The sequence below is a fragment of the Xenopus laevis genome, chromosome 9_10L, assembly GCF_017654675.1.
Source record: "Xenopus laevis strain J_2021 chromosome 9_10L, Xenopus_laevis_v10.1, whole genome shotgun sequence".
NCBI classification, from domain to species: Eukaryota; Metazoa; Chordata; class Amphibia; order Anura; family Pipidae; genus Xenopus; species Xenopus laevis.
Window position 1 is genome coordinate 75,262,224 of NC_054387.1, and position 18,488 is coordinate 75,280,711.

General features: G+C 38.7%; 2 protein-coding genes across 2 annotated transcripts; one reads left to right on the forward strand and one right to left on the reverse strand.

Moving 5' to 3' along the window:
- Positions 1–629: 629 nt before the first annotated feature.
- On the reverse strand, positions 630–12,899 carry ccdc173.L (coiled-coil domain containing 173 L homeolog). Its single transcript, XM_018235888.2, has 9 exons — positions 12,399–12,899; positions 10,043–10,260; positions 9,421–9,594; positions 8,427–8,620; positions 7,929–8,085; positions 6,554–6,693; positions 4,045–4,237; positions 2,401–2,565; positions 630–1,123 (listed from the first exon to the last, which is right to left on the reverse strand). Exons 1-9 carry the CDS (start codon positions 12,469–12,471, stop codon positions 761–763), a joined length of 1,677 nt encoding a protein of 558 aa, XP_018091377.1. The 5' UTR covers positions 12,472–12,899; the 3' UTR covers positions 630–760.
- A 206-nt stretch (positions 12,900–13,105) lies between these two features.
- On the forward strand, positions 13,106–17,708 carry phospho2.L (phosphatase, orphan 2 L homeolog; the record flags this gene model as incomplete). The annotated part of the gene is given in 2 exon segments (NM_001096935.1): positions 13,106–13,131; positions 15,816–17,708. A coding segment is annotated over 1 exon segment (717 nt). The 3' UTR covers positions 16,569–17,708.
- Between the last annotated feature and the right edge of the window lie 780 nt (positions 17,709–18,488).

An 18,488-nucleotide genomic window follows, 5' to 3' on the forward strand; every position in this document is an offset into this window, starting at 1 on the left:
TAATTTACTAATGGAAACAGTTACTTCAGTTCACAAACGGGTGCAAATTCACTAAAGGGCGAAGTGGCCGTCTCTAGCGACAATTTGCCAAAAATTCCATCCACAGGGACATCACCAATTCACTAACAGGCGTAGATGACAATTCACTAGTGAACTAGACAGTCTCTAGCATTCATTCACAGATTTTTGCTCTGGCGAACGGTCGTTACTCTGCAAATTCAGTAAATTGTGAATTTTACTGAATGTTACCTCTTTTGCCAGAGTTTACTTCGCCACCACAGACCAGGTGAAATGATAAAAGGAAGCTACATCATATGTGACATCATATCCTGTATGCTAGAAATGTATTAAAGTTGTAAAAAATGCTGGCGACTTTTACTTCTTTAAAGCAGGATTGCCTTGAAAAGTCCAAACTTTAAACTAATTTGAGGGGCATGCCACGTTTATATTTAAGGGTGGGCTCATGTCTAGGGCATTAGAGGATCTCCTCTTCTTTATTATGGCTCATTGGACATTTATTTTAAATAGTGGCCACTTCAAGCATTTGCACCAACATTACTAATAAAATATGACTTTTTTTTAATAAGTTACCCTTGGAATCAATTTACAAGTAAATAAATGAAATAAACTGGTTTAAACTTCATTTTTAATAATAAAGATTTCCACAGCCACTTGTATTGCTCAGTATACAGAGTGAGTAAATAGGTGTAACATCTTGCTAGGTGTCATGGTTGTGAATTACTATGATCCTAGCATTATTTCACCATGTAAAGCCAAGTTTTCTCTTTCCATGCTGGATGTCCCCGCTGTCGTACAGTCCTTTGATTTCCTGGGTGGTTCCGTTCTTATAAGAGGGTAACTGAACCCCACTGGTGTCATGTACAAGGTAACTAGGACGAATACCCCCCCTTCCTGTATAGACCGGGCCGTGCCCACCCCCAGTGCCACTCTCTGCTGCTTTTTTCAGTGCGTATGGATTTCTCCCTGCTCTAGTGACCACATCAATCACTTGATTTGCATAGTCTTGGAACTCTTCCTCTTCCTTGGCCAGTAATAATTCACTTTGCTTTGCATACTGGATATCAGCTTGTCTGTCCGACTGTGCCATTACCTTCTTCTCTGCCTATGTGCCAAAATGAAGATTAAATTAATTACTTGTCCAAGCCAATAATCCTATAACAGTGCTCTCTTGGGGAAGTGGTGCAGTCTTCTGTTTTATTAAACTAGACAAGCAAAGCATTTTATCCTGCTATTGCACTTAATCGTGATCAATGTTTAGATAATATTACATTTATCTTGGCATATTGTGTGTGAGGGTATAATGGCGAGCTCTTTTGCCATTACTCTTAAAGGAACAGTTCAGTGTAAACAGAAAAACTGGGTAAATAGCCTGTGCAAAAAAGAAAATGTTTCTGATATAGTTAGCCAAAAATGTAATGTATAAAGGCTGGAGTGACTGGATGTCTAACGGAACAGAACACTACTTACTGGTTTTCAGCTCTCTAACTCTGAGTTTGTCAGCGACTTGAAGGGTGCCACATGGGACATAACTGTTCAGTGAGTTTGCAATTGATCCTCAGCATTCAGCTCAGATTCAAAAGCAAATGGTTATGACCAATGTGCCCCTCCCTCAAGTCACTGATTGGTTAATGCCTGGTAACCAATCATTGTAAAACAAGAGAGCTGCAAAGCTGGAAGTAGTGTTCTGGTTATTATGTGACACACCCAGTCACTCCAGCCTTTATAGACCTATTTTGGCTAAATAACTATCCTTTTACCCAGTTTTTATTTTCATACTGAACAATTCTTTAATCTAAACCTGGACATGCACATGCTACTCTTACCAGTTTTAGTAGTGATCACTGTGGGAATACAGGGAATGTGTAGCATAAGTGAGAAATGTGGCAAAAATCCCAGTGACAAAACAGGACAAATCCATTTAGACTTTCCACCAGTGATTAAACAGGTATGCCTCATAATAAATGGCACATGCTGTGGATCATGATACTGCTACGTGTTTACTGGCTGGCAAATTCTCTATGCGTATTGCTGGACGGATCTTGCCTGTACAATGAAGCTCATAACCTTACTGCTACACCAAACAATGAGATACTTTTGCTCACACCCCAACAGTAATCACTTGGCAGGATGATCTAAATTATGCAGACTAAAAGCCAAGGACTTTGCATATTTGGCTGCTGTTATCTACTTAGTCGTAACATTCTATCCCAAATGGCTCCAGTTTTACAGAACAGTCTATCCAATCCAATGCCTATGCAATTATACTTATCAACTCCAAAGTCTAATAAAATGTTTATAAAGTGTGACTGATATCAGGGAACACATAAGTATCAGGTATATAGGCAACCTGCAAAGGTGATCAATTAGAATGTGTAATACCATTTGCTGGACTTGCACAGCATGCGCATTCCTGCTTTCTTCCTCTGCTCTTCTCATTTTCTCTTGCTGTTGCTGCAAAAATAGATGATCACTTTCTTTCATGGAGTAAAGGGTTTGCAGAGCTTTCATCTTCTCCTCTTTTTCTTTATCCTCCTTCTTCTTTCTCTGCAAGAAACATCATGCAACCATTATTGATGTGGTGTTGATTACATTTCCATTACCATCAAATAATGAAGACTTTATTTTGCTGTGTCGATGTATGTTTAGTATTGGAATATTCTTTGTTCAGTCCCCCAGTAGACATGGAAATATGTATGTGTATACCCAAATCTCTCCCTAACTGATCTTCTAGCAGAGCTTGTAAGTGTATATAGAAGATATAACAGGCATTCACCAAAAATCTTACCCTTAGTTGTATAGTGGAGCCACCCCTACCCTACAGTATGGGGAAAATTGATCTACATGATTCAAAAAGCCGTGCCTAAACAGCTGATATAGAACTGCAGTATAGTGTGACCATTATTGCCAATGATTTTAAACAAAACTATTCAATGTAAATATAATGACAATGCATCTGCTGGAGCCTGTTACCAACTCCACTTGGTGGCTGTTTGGATGTAGTAAGAAGCATTTTTATTAAAGGGTAAATTACAGCAAAATCAAAGTTACGGCCTCATGGGAAGCCAGACTGGGTTACAAACACTAAGAAAGTTTTCTTGCAACTATACAAAATCACCTTCACATTATCACCCTCCCACTTTGATAGGGCAAAAATTGAATGGAAGCATATGCTCCTCCTGCTAAATGATGAACATTGGGAAGAAGTGACTGACTAACTACATGACTATCTTATTGCCATAAGAGAGAAGTTTATAATGTAGATTCCGTCACAAATCTAAATCGCGCCAATAAGACTTAAAATCATAGGCAGAAGAACCAATGCAGAATGTACCAAATACCAAATTATGAATGCAGGTTTTGTTCACGTAGTGTTGGACTGTACTCGTATAGCCACCTACTGGTCTGAAATTATGCAATACTTAGATGAGCAACTTCAACTACCTAAAACTCCTATAGTATTTAGTATGTCTTCTAGGTTTGGTAGATGAGTTAGTCCACCAAAACCACTCTACAAACTTATTGAGAGCAAAGTTTTCTGTGAAAAAAATAATCATGAAGTCGATCAATCCAATCCCTCCCCCCCTCCCGATTGGTACAATGGCTAGCACTCATCAAAACAGCGCCCCTCATAAAATGATCATACATTACCCGTGGATCTGCAATGAAATCTGAAAACACATGGGCCCCCAGGCTGGACACGAACACTACACTGGATCTTCCTGATGATCTGCTATTTAGGGATGCTCAGACCACATAACCCCTTAAATAGATACTGATGTGTCATTGTATATTTATGTGCTCTTGTTATTTAAAAGCGAACATCTTTAAAAAATACAATAAAATGTTTCACAGTTTCATAAACATGTCCCTTAAAATCCAAGAGCTGGGGAGTTCCACCCTGGTCAGTGCTCTTTTCACTCTCATTGTATATTTAAAATGGACACGCTTCATTTATTAGATATAAAAAATGCTGTTTAATTTGTCATTTCTTAGGACTTGGCTTTTTTTATTGCCTATACTCACAGTAGCAAGTCTGTGCTCTGTTATCGCCTTTATATCTGCCTTTATTTTCTCTTCTTTCTCCTGGGCTTCTTTCTTTTGCTTTGCTTCCTGATCTTCCATTGCTTTTGCTGTGCGTTCCTCTTCGTTGTCTGCTTTCTGCTTATACCATGCTGACAGAAGCTCAGTGATTTTATCCCTGTTCTCTTCAACTTGCCTGAAAATAGTACAGGCACACAAACAGTTTGTTTTTCCATGCTACACACAGCTAAGTTTTTAAAATTGAATGGATCTTCGTTTATTAGAGTCATGAAGGATTCTTCCTACAGTGGCTTATTTTAAATAAGGACTGTTTTACTTTCCATTATTACTTACTACATTTTGGGTATGGGATCTGTTATACAGAACCCATTATCCAGAAAGCTCCAAATTACATGAAGGCCACATTTTCCATAATATCATAAAAACTGTTATGTTTAGCATGGCTTTGCAGTTTGGTAGTTTGCCGTAGAAAGGGGTATTTACCCATTTTGGATTCATCAGAATGTGTAGTTTAAGAAAATATGTTTTTCAAGGGTCTCCCTGCTTGTAGGCACAAAATACACATATCAGGTGCTTATACTGCAGCAGCCAGAGTGTCAGCCTTGAAAATTCATATGCGCTATTTTCATTTGGGGGTCACTGTACACCACATAGTTTGTTAAATCTATGCATATTAGGCATCAAATTGTTCAGTTGACCTCTGGCGTGCCTATTAAGGATGTTTTATGTTGGTACCTTATTGAATCTGGGGAATATAATGGGATGAAGTGTAAGCTTTGTGATAATTTTCAGAAATTAGCATAGCCTTGCAGTTTGATAGTTTGCTATAGAAAGATGTATTTTCCCGATTTTGGATATATTTGAAAATATATGGTTGTGGTTGATTTACCAATTTGCCGTTTACCCCACATAAATCAGGCAGTATTTATTTTAGTAGTGGAAATATGAATGCGATGAAATGTGTATGTGCTAACCTAATTTTGGGGTCTCTAAGCACCAGATACTTTGGTAATCCTATACACAATGGTCATCAAACTATTCAGTGGAACCCTGGCATTCAGATTTAGGATGTTTTTTTCTTGGTACCTTATGCTATGTGTGAGATAAGGTGCTAGAATTTGAAAGGTTTGAGGTTATTTTCAGGTATTTCATAAAAACCAACAAATTTGGGAAAGAATTGCGACCCAGTAGTATGGAGTAGCAATACATGGTTACCCATTTTGGATTTGCCCAAATACATACTTTCCAAAAATATATGGTTTTAGGTGGTCAACATTTTTTTTGTGTTTTTACCCCCCAAAAATGCAGTAAATGTGTTGAATTTTCATTAGCTGAAGTGACACCTGGGACAATTTCGTATGTACTAACTTCATTTTGGGGTCTCTAAGTGCTAGATACCTAATACTTAATTGTAATCAATTCACAATGAGCATCAAACTGGACCCTTGGCATTCATATTTAGGTCTTTTTCTTGGTACATTTTGTTTTTAAAAATGTGTTAATTTTTATAAAAAATACTAAGTTCAGAAAAGCTTTGATGTTTGGTAATTAGGTGACATGGTTAACCATTTTGGATTTGGCACAATGTGTACTTTTTAAAAAATATATGGTTAACTGGGGTAAACCTAATGATTTTTGACTCAAGAATACCGTATTCTACTGTAGTGCATTCTAAATTCGATAATTTACTGCTGGGAGTCAAAAGTCAGAAATCTCCATAAAACTATACATATCTGGTATTGGCACGTTTGAAAGACATGAGGCTTTTCAAATCAGTCAAATTTTTGTGCATAAAATAATTTAAGGTATACATTCCTATATCATGAAAATAGCATTTTTTTTAATTTTTCTTTGGTATTTAGAGCTCTAAATCTTGCTCCAGAAGTGGAAATACACACAAACTCCAGCAGATTTAGAAGGCTCTCTCTTGAAAAAAAAAAAAACAATGTATAATTTTCCTAGATAAACTAAAAATCCCCCCAAGGAAATGCCCCTAAAGTGAGAGAGTGCATATGTTCAGATAACAGCTAGTACTGAGTGCAAATGGAAAATTCTGCTGGCACTTAAATAGTTGATTTCAATAATTGTCATCATTATGTGTGAACATATATTGTACATAAAAAATAATAAGCTGTAGATATTTTGTATGCAGCTGGAAGCAAATGCCGCTGTATCAGATGATAATGCCAGACACAGGCAACCACTGGTAAAGGTAAATTCCCCTACTGCAGAACTGTATAACCTCACCCAATAACTAATAACCAGTGAGTGTAATTTTGAATCTTTCTGACCTCAGTTCTCACCAGAGTAAGAATGTTAAACACACCCATTAGGAAGTTGGATATATGACCAGCGTTGCCTAAGATTGCTAATAATATATTATAACTCGAAAGACAATGCAGATTTTATGATGACATGTATTTAATTATTAGGCTGATTCATGATAGTTATACGTACACACATGTTGTGGGCTACTTTGCAGATTTCATACCTGTTCATTTCTACTTCTTTTGCTTTTCTCAAGTTGCCCATCTTTCTCTTGGCTAGAACGAAGTGTCTCAGCATTTCATCGTTGTCTTCTTCCTTTTGTTTTTCCAGAGCTCTGACAAAATCTCTGTCTGAGATATGGGCCTGCCAAAGGAAAAAATCCAAACCATCAGTCTAAATAGGTAATTTAGCTAAATATAAGGTCAACTTTACATGAGGTACACAATACTCAATGGGTATTCGTCAAGGTCATATACATGCATCAATAATTGTACAATCAATGCATGTATAGCACCTTAAAGGGGTTGTTCACTTTCCAAACACTTTTCAGTTCAATTGCTTTCAGATTGTACTCCAGAAGACTTTTTATCAAACGCTTTCCATTTTTTACCGTTTTTCCAAAATCTAAGTTTAAAGTTGAATGTCCTTGTTGTTTCAGTCTGGCAGCTCAGTAATTCAGGTACAGATTCTGAACTGTTAAAATTTTGCAATATTTAGTTGATACATTTCTCAACAGCATCTCTGGAATATTAGCAACAATTATATCAATTCTAACAGCTGCCATTAATGAAACTCAGGGATTCTGCTCAGCAGGGCTTAAGATAAGAAATGTATCCACTGAATGTATCAATTTAGAACAGTTACAGAGTCGGCGACCCCCCTCCCAGTGCTGCTTTAGAAAGAGGAAAAATGACACTTTACACATGAATAATAGAAAAACAGTCACACTTTGAAAATGGAAAGTGATTGGAAAACGTCTTTATCTCTGGTGAACTATCTGAAACCAACTGATATGAAAAAAAGTGTTGGAAGGTGAACAGCCCCTTTAAGCTAAGGCCACACTAGGCGATAGCGCCGCGATTTGACTCGCGGCGACTTTTAAGCCGCAATCGCTGGGGAAACTTTTGCGCTGGCGTCTATGGGGAATCGCGAAAAATCGCCAGCGTAAAAACACACGCGGCGATCTTTTTTCTATTGTCGCTCGAAATCGCCTAGCGAGGCAATTTCGAGCGACAGTAGAGAAAAGATCGCCGCGTGTGTTTTTACGCTGGCGATTTTTCGCGATTCCCCATAGACGCCAGCGCAAAAGTTTCCCCAGCGATTGCGGCTTAAAAGTCGCCGCGAGTCAAATCGCGGCGCTATCGCCTAGTGTGGCCTTAGCCTTAAAGGCTATATGAGTGAGAAAAGTCAAGCTAATCAACCTTGTTTGATGATAATGAAAAGATAACTTAATATTTTACCATTGAAATGGTTGAGTTGGGGGGACAAGCAGCTGGGACACTAGTTACTTTCCAGTGGCATTTACATGCTGCAAATATGTCCCCCAAGTTCCCAACAGACCTAATTGTTTGTCTTTAGGGAAGCAGCTTTTTACTCACTAGATGAGTCCTCTTCATTTCTTGTTTTTGCTCAATTTTATGTTGGGCAAGCTTCCTCATTTCCATCTCATAGTCCCTGGTTAGTCTCTGGATTTCTTCTCCTTCTCTCTGATTGACTATGTTCTCCAATTCTGCTTTGTGTTTTTGTTCTTCAATCCTAGATTGGAGAAAGATGATACAAATAAAGTTGTGTGCTCCACAAAGTCTATCTTGGAAAAAAAATGGAAAGGAGAAATTGGGATTGGAAATAAACTGGATGGAGACCAAAAAAGCAAGGATACGATACTGGGAGAATGGAGATGTGATAAAGACAAAATAAAAGTGAGCAGGTTTGATATATGAACTTGGGCACTTGATGAATTCCCAGCATTTTGCATTTTATCATAATTGTTAACCCTTCCAATTTTCAAAAAAAGTTCCTATCAGGAAGTTAATAAATGGGCACATTTATCAACATATTTTTAAACATGTCATTTTGTCAGAATTGATTCAACATACTGCTTGAGGAGCTCATTGCTGTTATTCCGTCTGTCCGTAAGTTGCTGCAATGCTTTCCTCTGATCTTCAGCTATGCCTTCCTCCAGTTCCCGCTGCCAGTGTTTTTCATTTTTCTTGCTCTGAGCCAAAATCTTATTCTTCAGCTCTATCTGCAGTTCCCTTTCTTTTGCTACTTCCGTAAGTAACAAGGCACTCTGAAAATTAACGTCCCATATTTGGGAAAACCCACATTTAAATGGCAGCAAGAGAGAGAGAAAGGGGTGGTTTATTTTAGTATGTCATAGCATAGCTAATTCCAAGAAACTTTGCAACTGGCCTGCATTTTTTTGTATAGTTTTTGAATTATTTGCTTTCCTCTTCTGGCTCTTTCCAGCTTCCAAATGGGGGTCGCTGACCCCATCTAAAAACAAATGTTCTGTAAGGCTACAAATGTATTGCTATTGCTACTTTTTATTAATCATCTTTCTAATCAGGCCCTCTCCTATTCATATTCCAGTCTATTATCTAAATCAATGAATGGTTGCTAGGATAATATGCACCCTAGCAACCCGGTTGCCAAAATGGCAAACTGAAGAGCTGCTGAATAAAAAGCTAAATAACTCCTAAATTACAAATAATAAAAAATGCAAATTGTCTCCGAATATCACTCTCTATATTATACTAAAAATTAATTTGAAGGTGAACAATCCCTTTAAAGCAACTGATATTAGTGCATAATATATCCAATAACAAGAAAGTGTTTTATAAATTAGGTACATTGCCTGTGGCCACTCTAACTTCTCTCACCTCCCAATGATTTTACCCCATTCAATAAACCACTGTACCACCATGGCTATTCTGTTATTCTGTGATGTCCTAACATTCTTTAACAATTACCTACATTACATACCCCAAGTACACATGTTGAGGCATGGTTGATTATAGACATGGGCATGCAGAACTCTTACCTTCCTCTCTCACATAGATATCTATAGAACAAATGAAGGCCACTTACATGGAATGTTTTAACTTTGTCATTTTGATAGTACTGCTTGAGCCTGGCTTTTTCAATTGCCTCTTTCCTTTTTTGCGCCTGAAATTTTGCTTCCTCTAAATCAATCAGTTTTTTCTCCTTCTCCTCTTTTTCCTCACGGAGCTTCTTTGATTCCAGCCTCTTTTGTCTCATACCCTGTTAATGTGTAAATGCTTTTAACTTCCATAGACAATTGAACTTCAGCAATCATATAGCTATATGATGTCAGATTGTAAATATACCCTAATACTGAATTACATTAGAAATGCTTTATTATATGCATAAAGCTAGCTGTATAAGTCAGCAGCCCCATGTCTCTTTAGACAGTCCCTGCTGATCTTTGTAGACACTCTCCTTGAAGTTGTTGGTGTTATAAATGCTCATTGTGCTCTGAGCTGCTGCCAATACTCCATGTTGGCCAGTGCATATTTGCTGAAATTTTCAACCCATCTGGTCCCTGAACAGTAATCCAATGATATCAGTCAGGACTGGCAAGCCCCTGTTCATGTACAGATAATTATAATAAATGCATGGCCACTTTAAATCGGCATAGGTATAAGGCACATAACCATATCCTTTTTATCTTCTGTTTGAGCTTACTCACAGCTATGGTGTTGGTCCAGTTTTTCACCACTTCCTTGGACTTTAAATGTAAGGCTTCCCTTTCTTTCTTCTCTTCATATATTTGCCTGGCTTCTTCCTCTAAGGTGTTTGTGTTGCTTACAATTCTCTCCCATTCAGCCTTGGGGAATACAGTGACTTGCATCAGATCAATGGGTTTTGGTTTAGCTATTCCTGAAAGCACTTCTGTATTGTTTCCAGCTGCAACAAAAATGTAATAAAGAAAAAAAAGCCATTTGTAAATATACCAATTGCTAGTGAGAGCAGTATCTGTATGTCCTGTATTTCTAAAGAGGCGACAGTGTAGTCGAAACCCATCTCGCTTTTTGGGAATTGCACCTCCTGTTAAAAGGGGTTTTTCACCTTTAATTTAACACTTAGTATGTTATAGAATAGCCAATTCTAAGAAACTTTTCAATTGGTCTTCATTATTTTTTTTTATTTTTTTTATAGTTTTTGATTTTATTTTTTTTAGACCCCCCCCCCCCATCTAAAAACAAAAGGTTCTGTAAGGCAACAAATGTATTGCCACTTTTTATAATTTATCTTTTTATTCAGGCCTCCCCTATTCATATTCCAGTCTCTTATTCATATTAATGCATGGTTGTTAGGGTAATTTGGAATCTACACCTTAGATTTGAGCACAACCAAACATGACACTAGTCTGCAGGTTTGTATAAATTGTATCAATTATTATCTGTAGCAAAGTAACAGATGATTGGATACTCGACTGGCTTTGCATCCAATCTTTACGTCACAGCAAACGAGTTCAGAAAGTGGTGCACAAAAATTAGCTAAAACGTAACTTTTAATAATGTTACCAATAAAAGCGCTCCACTATTGACATACTCACTCCTCAATCATATTGCTAGCAGTGCCGGACAATGTCCTTGAAAAACAACAAGTTTAAAAATTGCAACAGGTGGATACATGGTGTTGCAAAAGAGATGTAGCTCAATAAAGAAATAATGAAAGCACCAATGGCTCGGTACACACAGGTGCCCACTCCCTCCCTTTCATTCGCCCTCCCCCCATGCTGCTCCTGCCTGTCTACGTGGGGACTGAGTGGGAGCTACTCACACCACTGTCCACCTATGCCGCCCTACGCGTTTCACCGACTACATTGACTTCATCAGGGGAATAAGTAACGATCGCGCTTAATTTTCTAGTACAAATAGGTAAACCTATATGTCCAGATTCTCTAAATCACGCGATATTCACAGCATGTGACTTCTGGTTCTTGGGAAGCTTCTTCTATGCAGTACGCTTGCATTGCCAGTATTCTACTCACTATCCTAGCATCCAGAGGACACGTTCTTACAAGGCCTGTGTAGAAACATATTATAATATCAGATTTGTTCACTCTGGAAAAAGAGAAATTTAGGAAAGGTTCATAAAGGTGGGTATATAAGTGAGCACAATTGAATAGCTCTCATATACAGTTTTTTGTAATGTATTCATAGTCTTCATTCTGTCCAAGAACCGGAAGTCAAATGGTGCAAATATCGCGTGACTTAATACAGATGTACCGGTTTACCTATTGAAACTAGAAAATTAAGCGCGGTCGTTACTTATGCCCCTGATGAAGCGATGTAGTCTGTGAAACGCGTAGGGCGGCATAGGTGGACAGTGGTGTGAGTAGCTCCCACTCAGTCCCCGCGTAGACAGGCAGGAGGGGGGAGGGCGAATGAAAGGGAGGGAGTGGGCGCCTGTGTGTACTGAGACATTGGTGCTTTCATTATTTCTTTATTCAACTGTATCTCTTTTGTGACACCATGTATCCACCTTTTGTGGTTTTTAAACCTGTTGTTTAAGGACATTGTCCAGCACGGCTAGCGATGTCGTTGAGCAGCAAATATGTCTATAGTGGAGCACTTTTATAGGTTACAATACATTACTAAAAGTTACATTTTAGCTACATTTTGTATGCCGCTTTCTGAACTAATTTGCTTTGAAGTACAGATTGGATGCAAAGCCAGTCGAGTATCCAATCATCTGTTACTACGATACAGATAACAATTGGACCCTAGCAACCAGACTGCTGAAATTGCAAATTGTACAGCTGCTGAATAAAAAAAAGCTAAATAACCACAAATAATAAAAAATTAAAACCAATTGCGAATTGCCTCAGAAAAAGGTGAATCTGCAGCATAGAGTTCACAATAGCACTGGGGGAGGGGGAGACAGGTTGGAATCCTCGCAGGGGCCAGTAGTAGGGGCAACTCAAGCCCCATTTCTTTGTGTAAATATTTCAAATGTTCTAGCCCACTAAACCCAATTCTGCCACTGTATAATATACTGTTAAATGGGGGGTTACACTTCAGCCAACACCCACTCACCTGACTTTGCTCTGCTAAGACCTTTCCTCCTCCCATGCTGCACGACGGGAGCAGACAAAGTAGTAGCCATCATCACTGAGAAGTAGAACTAAGCACACTCGCCCCCATACAAACTTCTAGCTTTTTTGTTGCGGCTTCTATCACCTAGTAACCAGAAGCTGGTTGAATCTATCCGTTGCTTAGCAACAGCAATGGTTGGAAGGGAGGCGATTCCTCACACTTGCTCTTTGAATCGCACCTCCTATTGGACGGTTGAAAAATCTACTAAGCAGCCATCTTTACTGATGGCAGTATTCACAATGTTTGCTTAACACAACAGCCACGTGATTGTAAACAAATGTAGCAGTAACAGAGAACCATTTAGTACGTGGTTATTTCTTCTTCCGTAAGTCAGTAAGGGAATTTGCCTTAGTCCCCAACTTGCTCTGTTCTCGTTGTTCCCCCATTCATTCCGCGTTTGCTATCTGCTGTCTGTACCGCCCTTATTTACGTAGCCAACCATTATTTGTTACGTCCCTCCGCTACACTTGCTCAGTTTAGAGCGATCATTCGCTCACAGGGAATTATCAGCCAATAGGCGCATACGGTTACTGTACAGGCAATGCCTATTGGCTGGAGGGATGGAAAAGGCGTGGCTTCGGCGTGCTGTTTCCTACGTAGGCGCCTAGAGTAGGCAGAAGCGAGTCAGGAGAGAATCTGGGATCGTATCCATTCCTGAGGTGCGACTAGTAATGTGAGTAATTGGCTGGAACATGTACCCTAGACTTTGAGAGCCTTTGAATAGTAAGACTGATGGGAGTAGCATTCACCCAGTAGCATTGTGGGGTGCAGTCTCTCTCTCAGCAGTAAGTCTGTATACTTCCTGTAGTTTTTATTGCCATAGTTACAATTGTTTCTTTTCTTATCTTAAATTGTCAAATACAAGAGGTCCTCTGCACTCAAACCATTATCAATATATTTAAGACAGACATTTTGTGCATACTGCTACTGAAAAATGCCTTACCCCTCAAACAACACAGGGATTGTTTGTCCATATATTGCAATATATTTAAGCTGGCCAACTACGTCAAAGTCATCCCATATCTGGCCAGTCCTACGCTCAATTTTATCTGATTCATTAAGAATTCTATTGCTTCATTATACATTTTACAAAGGGACTAGGTATTACCTGCAACTTAACTTGCTGCTTTCAAAGTAAACCTCCATACTTGGCTGCCCTTTTATTAGACACCAGTGGGATCACCTGACTATAGCTGGGAAGGTTGGGAGCTACAACATGGAGCTGGTCACTGCTGGTCATGTATTTGTCTGTATGTATTTTGTGGTCACAGCCTCATTGCACCCCCGCCTAATGTTTTTAAGAATTAGTGTTGAGCACCACTTTCCCTTGTTTGTTATAGTTATACAGGAGCAGTGACCAGCTCCTTGTTGTAGCTCCCACCCTTCCCAGCTAATTTATCTTAAATTGTTACAAATTCATCTAAGTGCACCTGCCACGTATTCTGGGCTCACTACCAAAAGCCTCAGTTTTAGAAATATTGTGTCTTTTTCTGAATGTTCAGTGCAGGAGCTCAAAGAGGAAGTCGGGACATTTCAGTAACAATCCGGAACTGCTAGTTGAGCAGTCAAAATCATGACTGTCCCGTGAAAAATGGGACAGTTGGGAGGTATGGGTTTATCAGCCCTACACATTAATATAAAATTATATGATAAAATAAAGGTAATTGTTTTGTGCATTCTGACCATTTTTGTAACATAATGCATATTTACTGCATGCTTAAAGGGCAAGTCAAACCCAAAATAATTGACTAATAAAAGAAAACATCATTCTAAGCAACTTTCTAATATACATTTTTTACAAATTTTACACGGGTTTTAAGTTATTTGTATATGTTATAATATTTAAAGCTGTTTTTGTTTGTCCCTGTCTGTTCTCTGTCCTGATGAGTAAGACTTTTGAAACAATGTAAGACAAGACAGCTTGACTAACAGAACTGTCTTTGATGGGGAACTCAGACTTTTTGCAAAATTGTTCTAAAAGTAACAACCAGGAGTTAAGCAAATGCTGCTTTCGTTTGCAATTGTCTTTACAAATAACTTTAAAATAACTGACATTATTAATAAATGTATATTGTAAAGTTGCTGAGAATTATGTTTTATTTATTAGGCAATTTTTTTAGGGGTTGACTTGCCTTCTTCCTTTAACTGTTACTCATTGGTGACAATTATTGAGTTATTGCTTTATACTGCACACTCTTATCTTTTACAGCCCTGCTGGTAATACAAGTAGATGGGTGTGTCACTGCTGTAACCCGGCAATAATGAACTCTGCACCCAGAGACATATTCTTGCTTTCACCCCACCATGCAGTCTGCTTTCTCTAGGCTTTGCTTAGAGACTGATTTTTTTTTTATAGCTTGTATTGGGGAAAGTCAACTTGGGCATAACCCCCTAGGAGGTGCAGTATACAGCTATAATACACAAAAGCCATGAATATCTTGTAAATTATATCCTTATAAACAGTGACTAGCGATGTCATCAGTTAAAAATGGCGAGTAGTGATGTCATTTTTGTCACACAACTCACTAAATATTGTGTATTATAATAATTAAAGTACCCCTTGGAAAATATTAGGATATTAGAAGTAACCTTGGAGTTCCATGCCCTTTATAAAAGCCTTCGGCCCCGTGCTTTTATATGGTCATGGAACTCCTCGGGGACTTATAATATCCCTAAATTTTACAATAGACGGTACTTTATTCGCTATATATAAAGCACTAAGGTTAATGCCATTCAGGGGGCTTTCCACAGATTGAAAATCAGCCCTAATGTTGGCATTTTGTCTATTGTCTTTGCCTGTAAACAGAACCACTGCATTAGCCCGGATGCAAGATTTTGGAGTGAAAATGCATACATGAGCATTTAAATGCTGAGACCAGCCCCCCTGTGGCATTAGCCAATGTAAAAGGTTTGTTTTTCCTAAACTCACTCACCCTCTCCTCTAGTTAACAAGGTAAATTTGCTGAAAATAAGATGATGACCATTGTATAAACAAAACCCTAAGCTGCAGCATTTGTCAAGCTTTGAGTTAAGGAATAACTCAATATACAGAGAGCTTATCTGCTGACTGGTAATTTGTTTTACTATCTCCTCTGAGAATCCTGGATGACATAAGATGTCCCACATACAGCAGCCCTGTACAGAAAAATGAAGGCCCTTTTGAACCTTTGCTAAGTCTTTGCTAAGTTCCTGTTTTGGTGCTCACCCAGGGGTAAAAGGAAGACCAATTTCCCAAGTATCTTGGGTGCCCAGCTACGGGACTGCTAGTTAGAATGTAATATTGCACTGATCCAGTTCTATATTGGATTTACTGTATTCTGTCTATAACAATGTTACTTTATCATTTACCCTTTTTAGGCAAGAGGAACACAGGTGTTGCTATACCCAGCAGCCATGAAGATCCTCTTGGTTTTTGATTTTGATCACACCATTATAAATGATAATAGCGATACCTGGATTGTCCAGTGTGTGCCCGGGAAAAAGCTTCCAAACGGGTTGCAGAATTCGTATGAGAAGGGCAAATGGACAGAATATATGGGCCGAGTGTTCAGCTACCTGGGAGAGCAAGGAATACGAGAAGAGGACATGAAAAGGATCATGATTGCTATTCCCTACACCCCAGGGATGACAGAGTTACTCCATTTTATTGCCCAAAACAAAGGCTTCTTTGATTGCATCATCATCTCAGATTCCAACACCATCTTCATTGATTGGATTCTAACGCATGCCAATGTTCACAATGTTTTCGACAAGGTGTTCACTAACCCTGCAGCTTTCGATAGTGTTGGAAATCTCACCGTTCAGAATTGTCACGTTCACCACTGTGCAACATGTCCTACAAATCTGTGCAAAAAGAAGGTCTTGGAAGAGTTTGTAGCCAAGCAGTCCTCAAACTCGGTGCACTATTCTAAAATTGTCTATGTCGGTGACGGGGGGAATGATCTCTGCCCTGTGACGTTCCTTAAGAAGAGTGACATTGCCATGCCAAGGGCAGGTTATACTTTAGATAAGCGCATTGCCAAGGATGATGCCTTGGTTGATTCAGCTATAAGTGTATGGTCAACAGGTGCTGAAATCCTGTCTCAGCTGAAGCTGCTGTTAGAACACTAGGAAATAATACATGTTGTGATATCAAATGTCACGTATTTCATTGGTGGCAGTGCCATCAGTAACACAAGATGGAGGATGCAAAGTAGCTCTTAGAGGTACAGTGCATATAGAAACCTAAAAAAATACACCTGCCCCATACCTACAATCCAGACCCAAAATCTGGCACAAAACCACCAGGCATAATGCCAACAGAGAGCGAGAAGTGTATGAAAAGGAAAGTATTTATACATCTGACCTAACAGCAAAAACATTTTACCAGTGCTTTATTTACATGCCCAACTCAATACCATCTTAAACTTGGGCCATAGTGAAAGACACTCATGGGTCAACTTACAGCTGGACTCTAAATTATGGGATAGGGATGTTTATTTGCTTTACTTATGGGAATGTTGAATACACAAATATAGTACAGAATGTTTGCATGACTCGTTGCTGCCCTTCATTTTATATGTATAACTATTAGCTCCTTCCGATATTAAATCAGAAGCACAATAGCCTTGTGCCCATCAAAACACAGAAAGATAGTTGTTGCTTATAGATTTAGACATCCAATGCTTATGGATCTAGATACTCTGTGCTTATAGATATAGATATCCAGTGCATATAGATATCCAGTGCATATAGATCTAGATATAACTTGTGATTAGACACAGGATGGAAATGATGGCAGCCAAATGCTGGAGAACAGGAAATCCATACAATTCATGTTATCGAATATATTATATACACAGTAGCATATATTGTACCTGGCCTTTGTAAAGTAGAAGTATTTTCCTTCCTCCTCTGCCAAGCTACTCGGGTTCTAGAACACAGTTTCTGTAAAACTACAGCTCCCATCATTTTAAAACCAAAGGGGCTGTCCTGGGGGGTATTTTAGGGGCTGTAGTTCTGCAACTTTAGCAGTGCCAATAGCATACAATTTATTCTTGAGTAATGCTCTGACATTCCTCATCTTGGCTGTATATAGCTAGTAACGTGATTTTTGTATTTGAGGGTTACTTTGTTACTAGATAAAAATGCACCTAATCCACTTCAAGTACAGACTTTGAGTAACTGTGCTTGTATGTATGTACTGTATGTATGTATGTATGTGTACAGCCGATGTCAGGTCAGGACATAAAATGACCAGCTTTTAATCAATGATACCCAGCAGTGCAACTAATTTCCTTGCCTAAATGTCAGAAGTTGTATCTGAAATAACCTGCTTGCCCCAAATTAACAAACTTGGTGACCTCAGGGCCCAAACTATATGAATAATCTCAATGTATGCTAATGACATTTGAAGTGCATGACTATTTTACATAGATATAGGTATGGATTTCAGATGGGATCAAACTATTTGTCCAAACATAGTTATGTTGATTGACAGGAATTTCAAGAAGACTGTGATTGGTCGGTCTTTGCCTCCCATGGACATTTATGTCTGCTTGTTAGGCATGTGGGAAATCAGGGAGGTAACCTCAGAACTGTATTTGCCTCCACACTTTCATTAAACTCTTGTTTCCTAGGCAGCCATCCCTATTTCATTAATGACTAAGTGAAGTGGTAAATATTAATTAGGAACAACTGCCCTGGGACATGTGGGAGACTGGCCTGCACATTTTAAGAGGACATTAATGGAGATTTATAATTCACCGTTTATTATACAACAACTTTAAAAGTTTTTTTTTTTTTTGCTAGAACGAATTTAATAGGATGTTATAGATATCTCCATACCATAAATCAGTGCTGTCCAACTTCTATGGTACCGAGGGCCGGAATTTTTCCAATCTACATGGTGGAGGGCGCTGATAACGGAAGCCAGTGTTAGCCACTCCCTGTTTTAGACCACACCCACTTTAAACCACACCCATGTTACTGCAAGACCATGTCCACATTATTAGCACACCGAAAAACCAAATGGTTGGTGCTCACTGCAGG

What these genes read in the sequence shown, in the direction of transcription:
- ccdc173.L (XM_018235888.2), bottom strand. Translation starts at nt 12,471, where the DNA reads ATGATGGCTACTACTTTGTCTGCTCCCGTCGTGCAGCATGGGAGGAGG. An exon ending in ACTGGACCAACACCATAGCT is followed by an intron (nt 9,595 to 10,042) that starts GTGAGTAAGCTC and finishes ACACATTAACAG; the next exon opens with GGTATGAGACAAAAGAGGCT. An exon ending in AAAGAAGTAGAAATGAACAG is followed by an intron (nt 4,238 to 6,553) that starts GTATGAAATCTG and finishes TACTATTTTCAG; the next exon opens with GCAAGTTGAAGAGAACAGGG.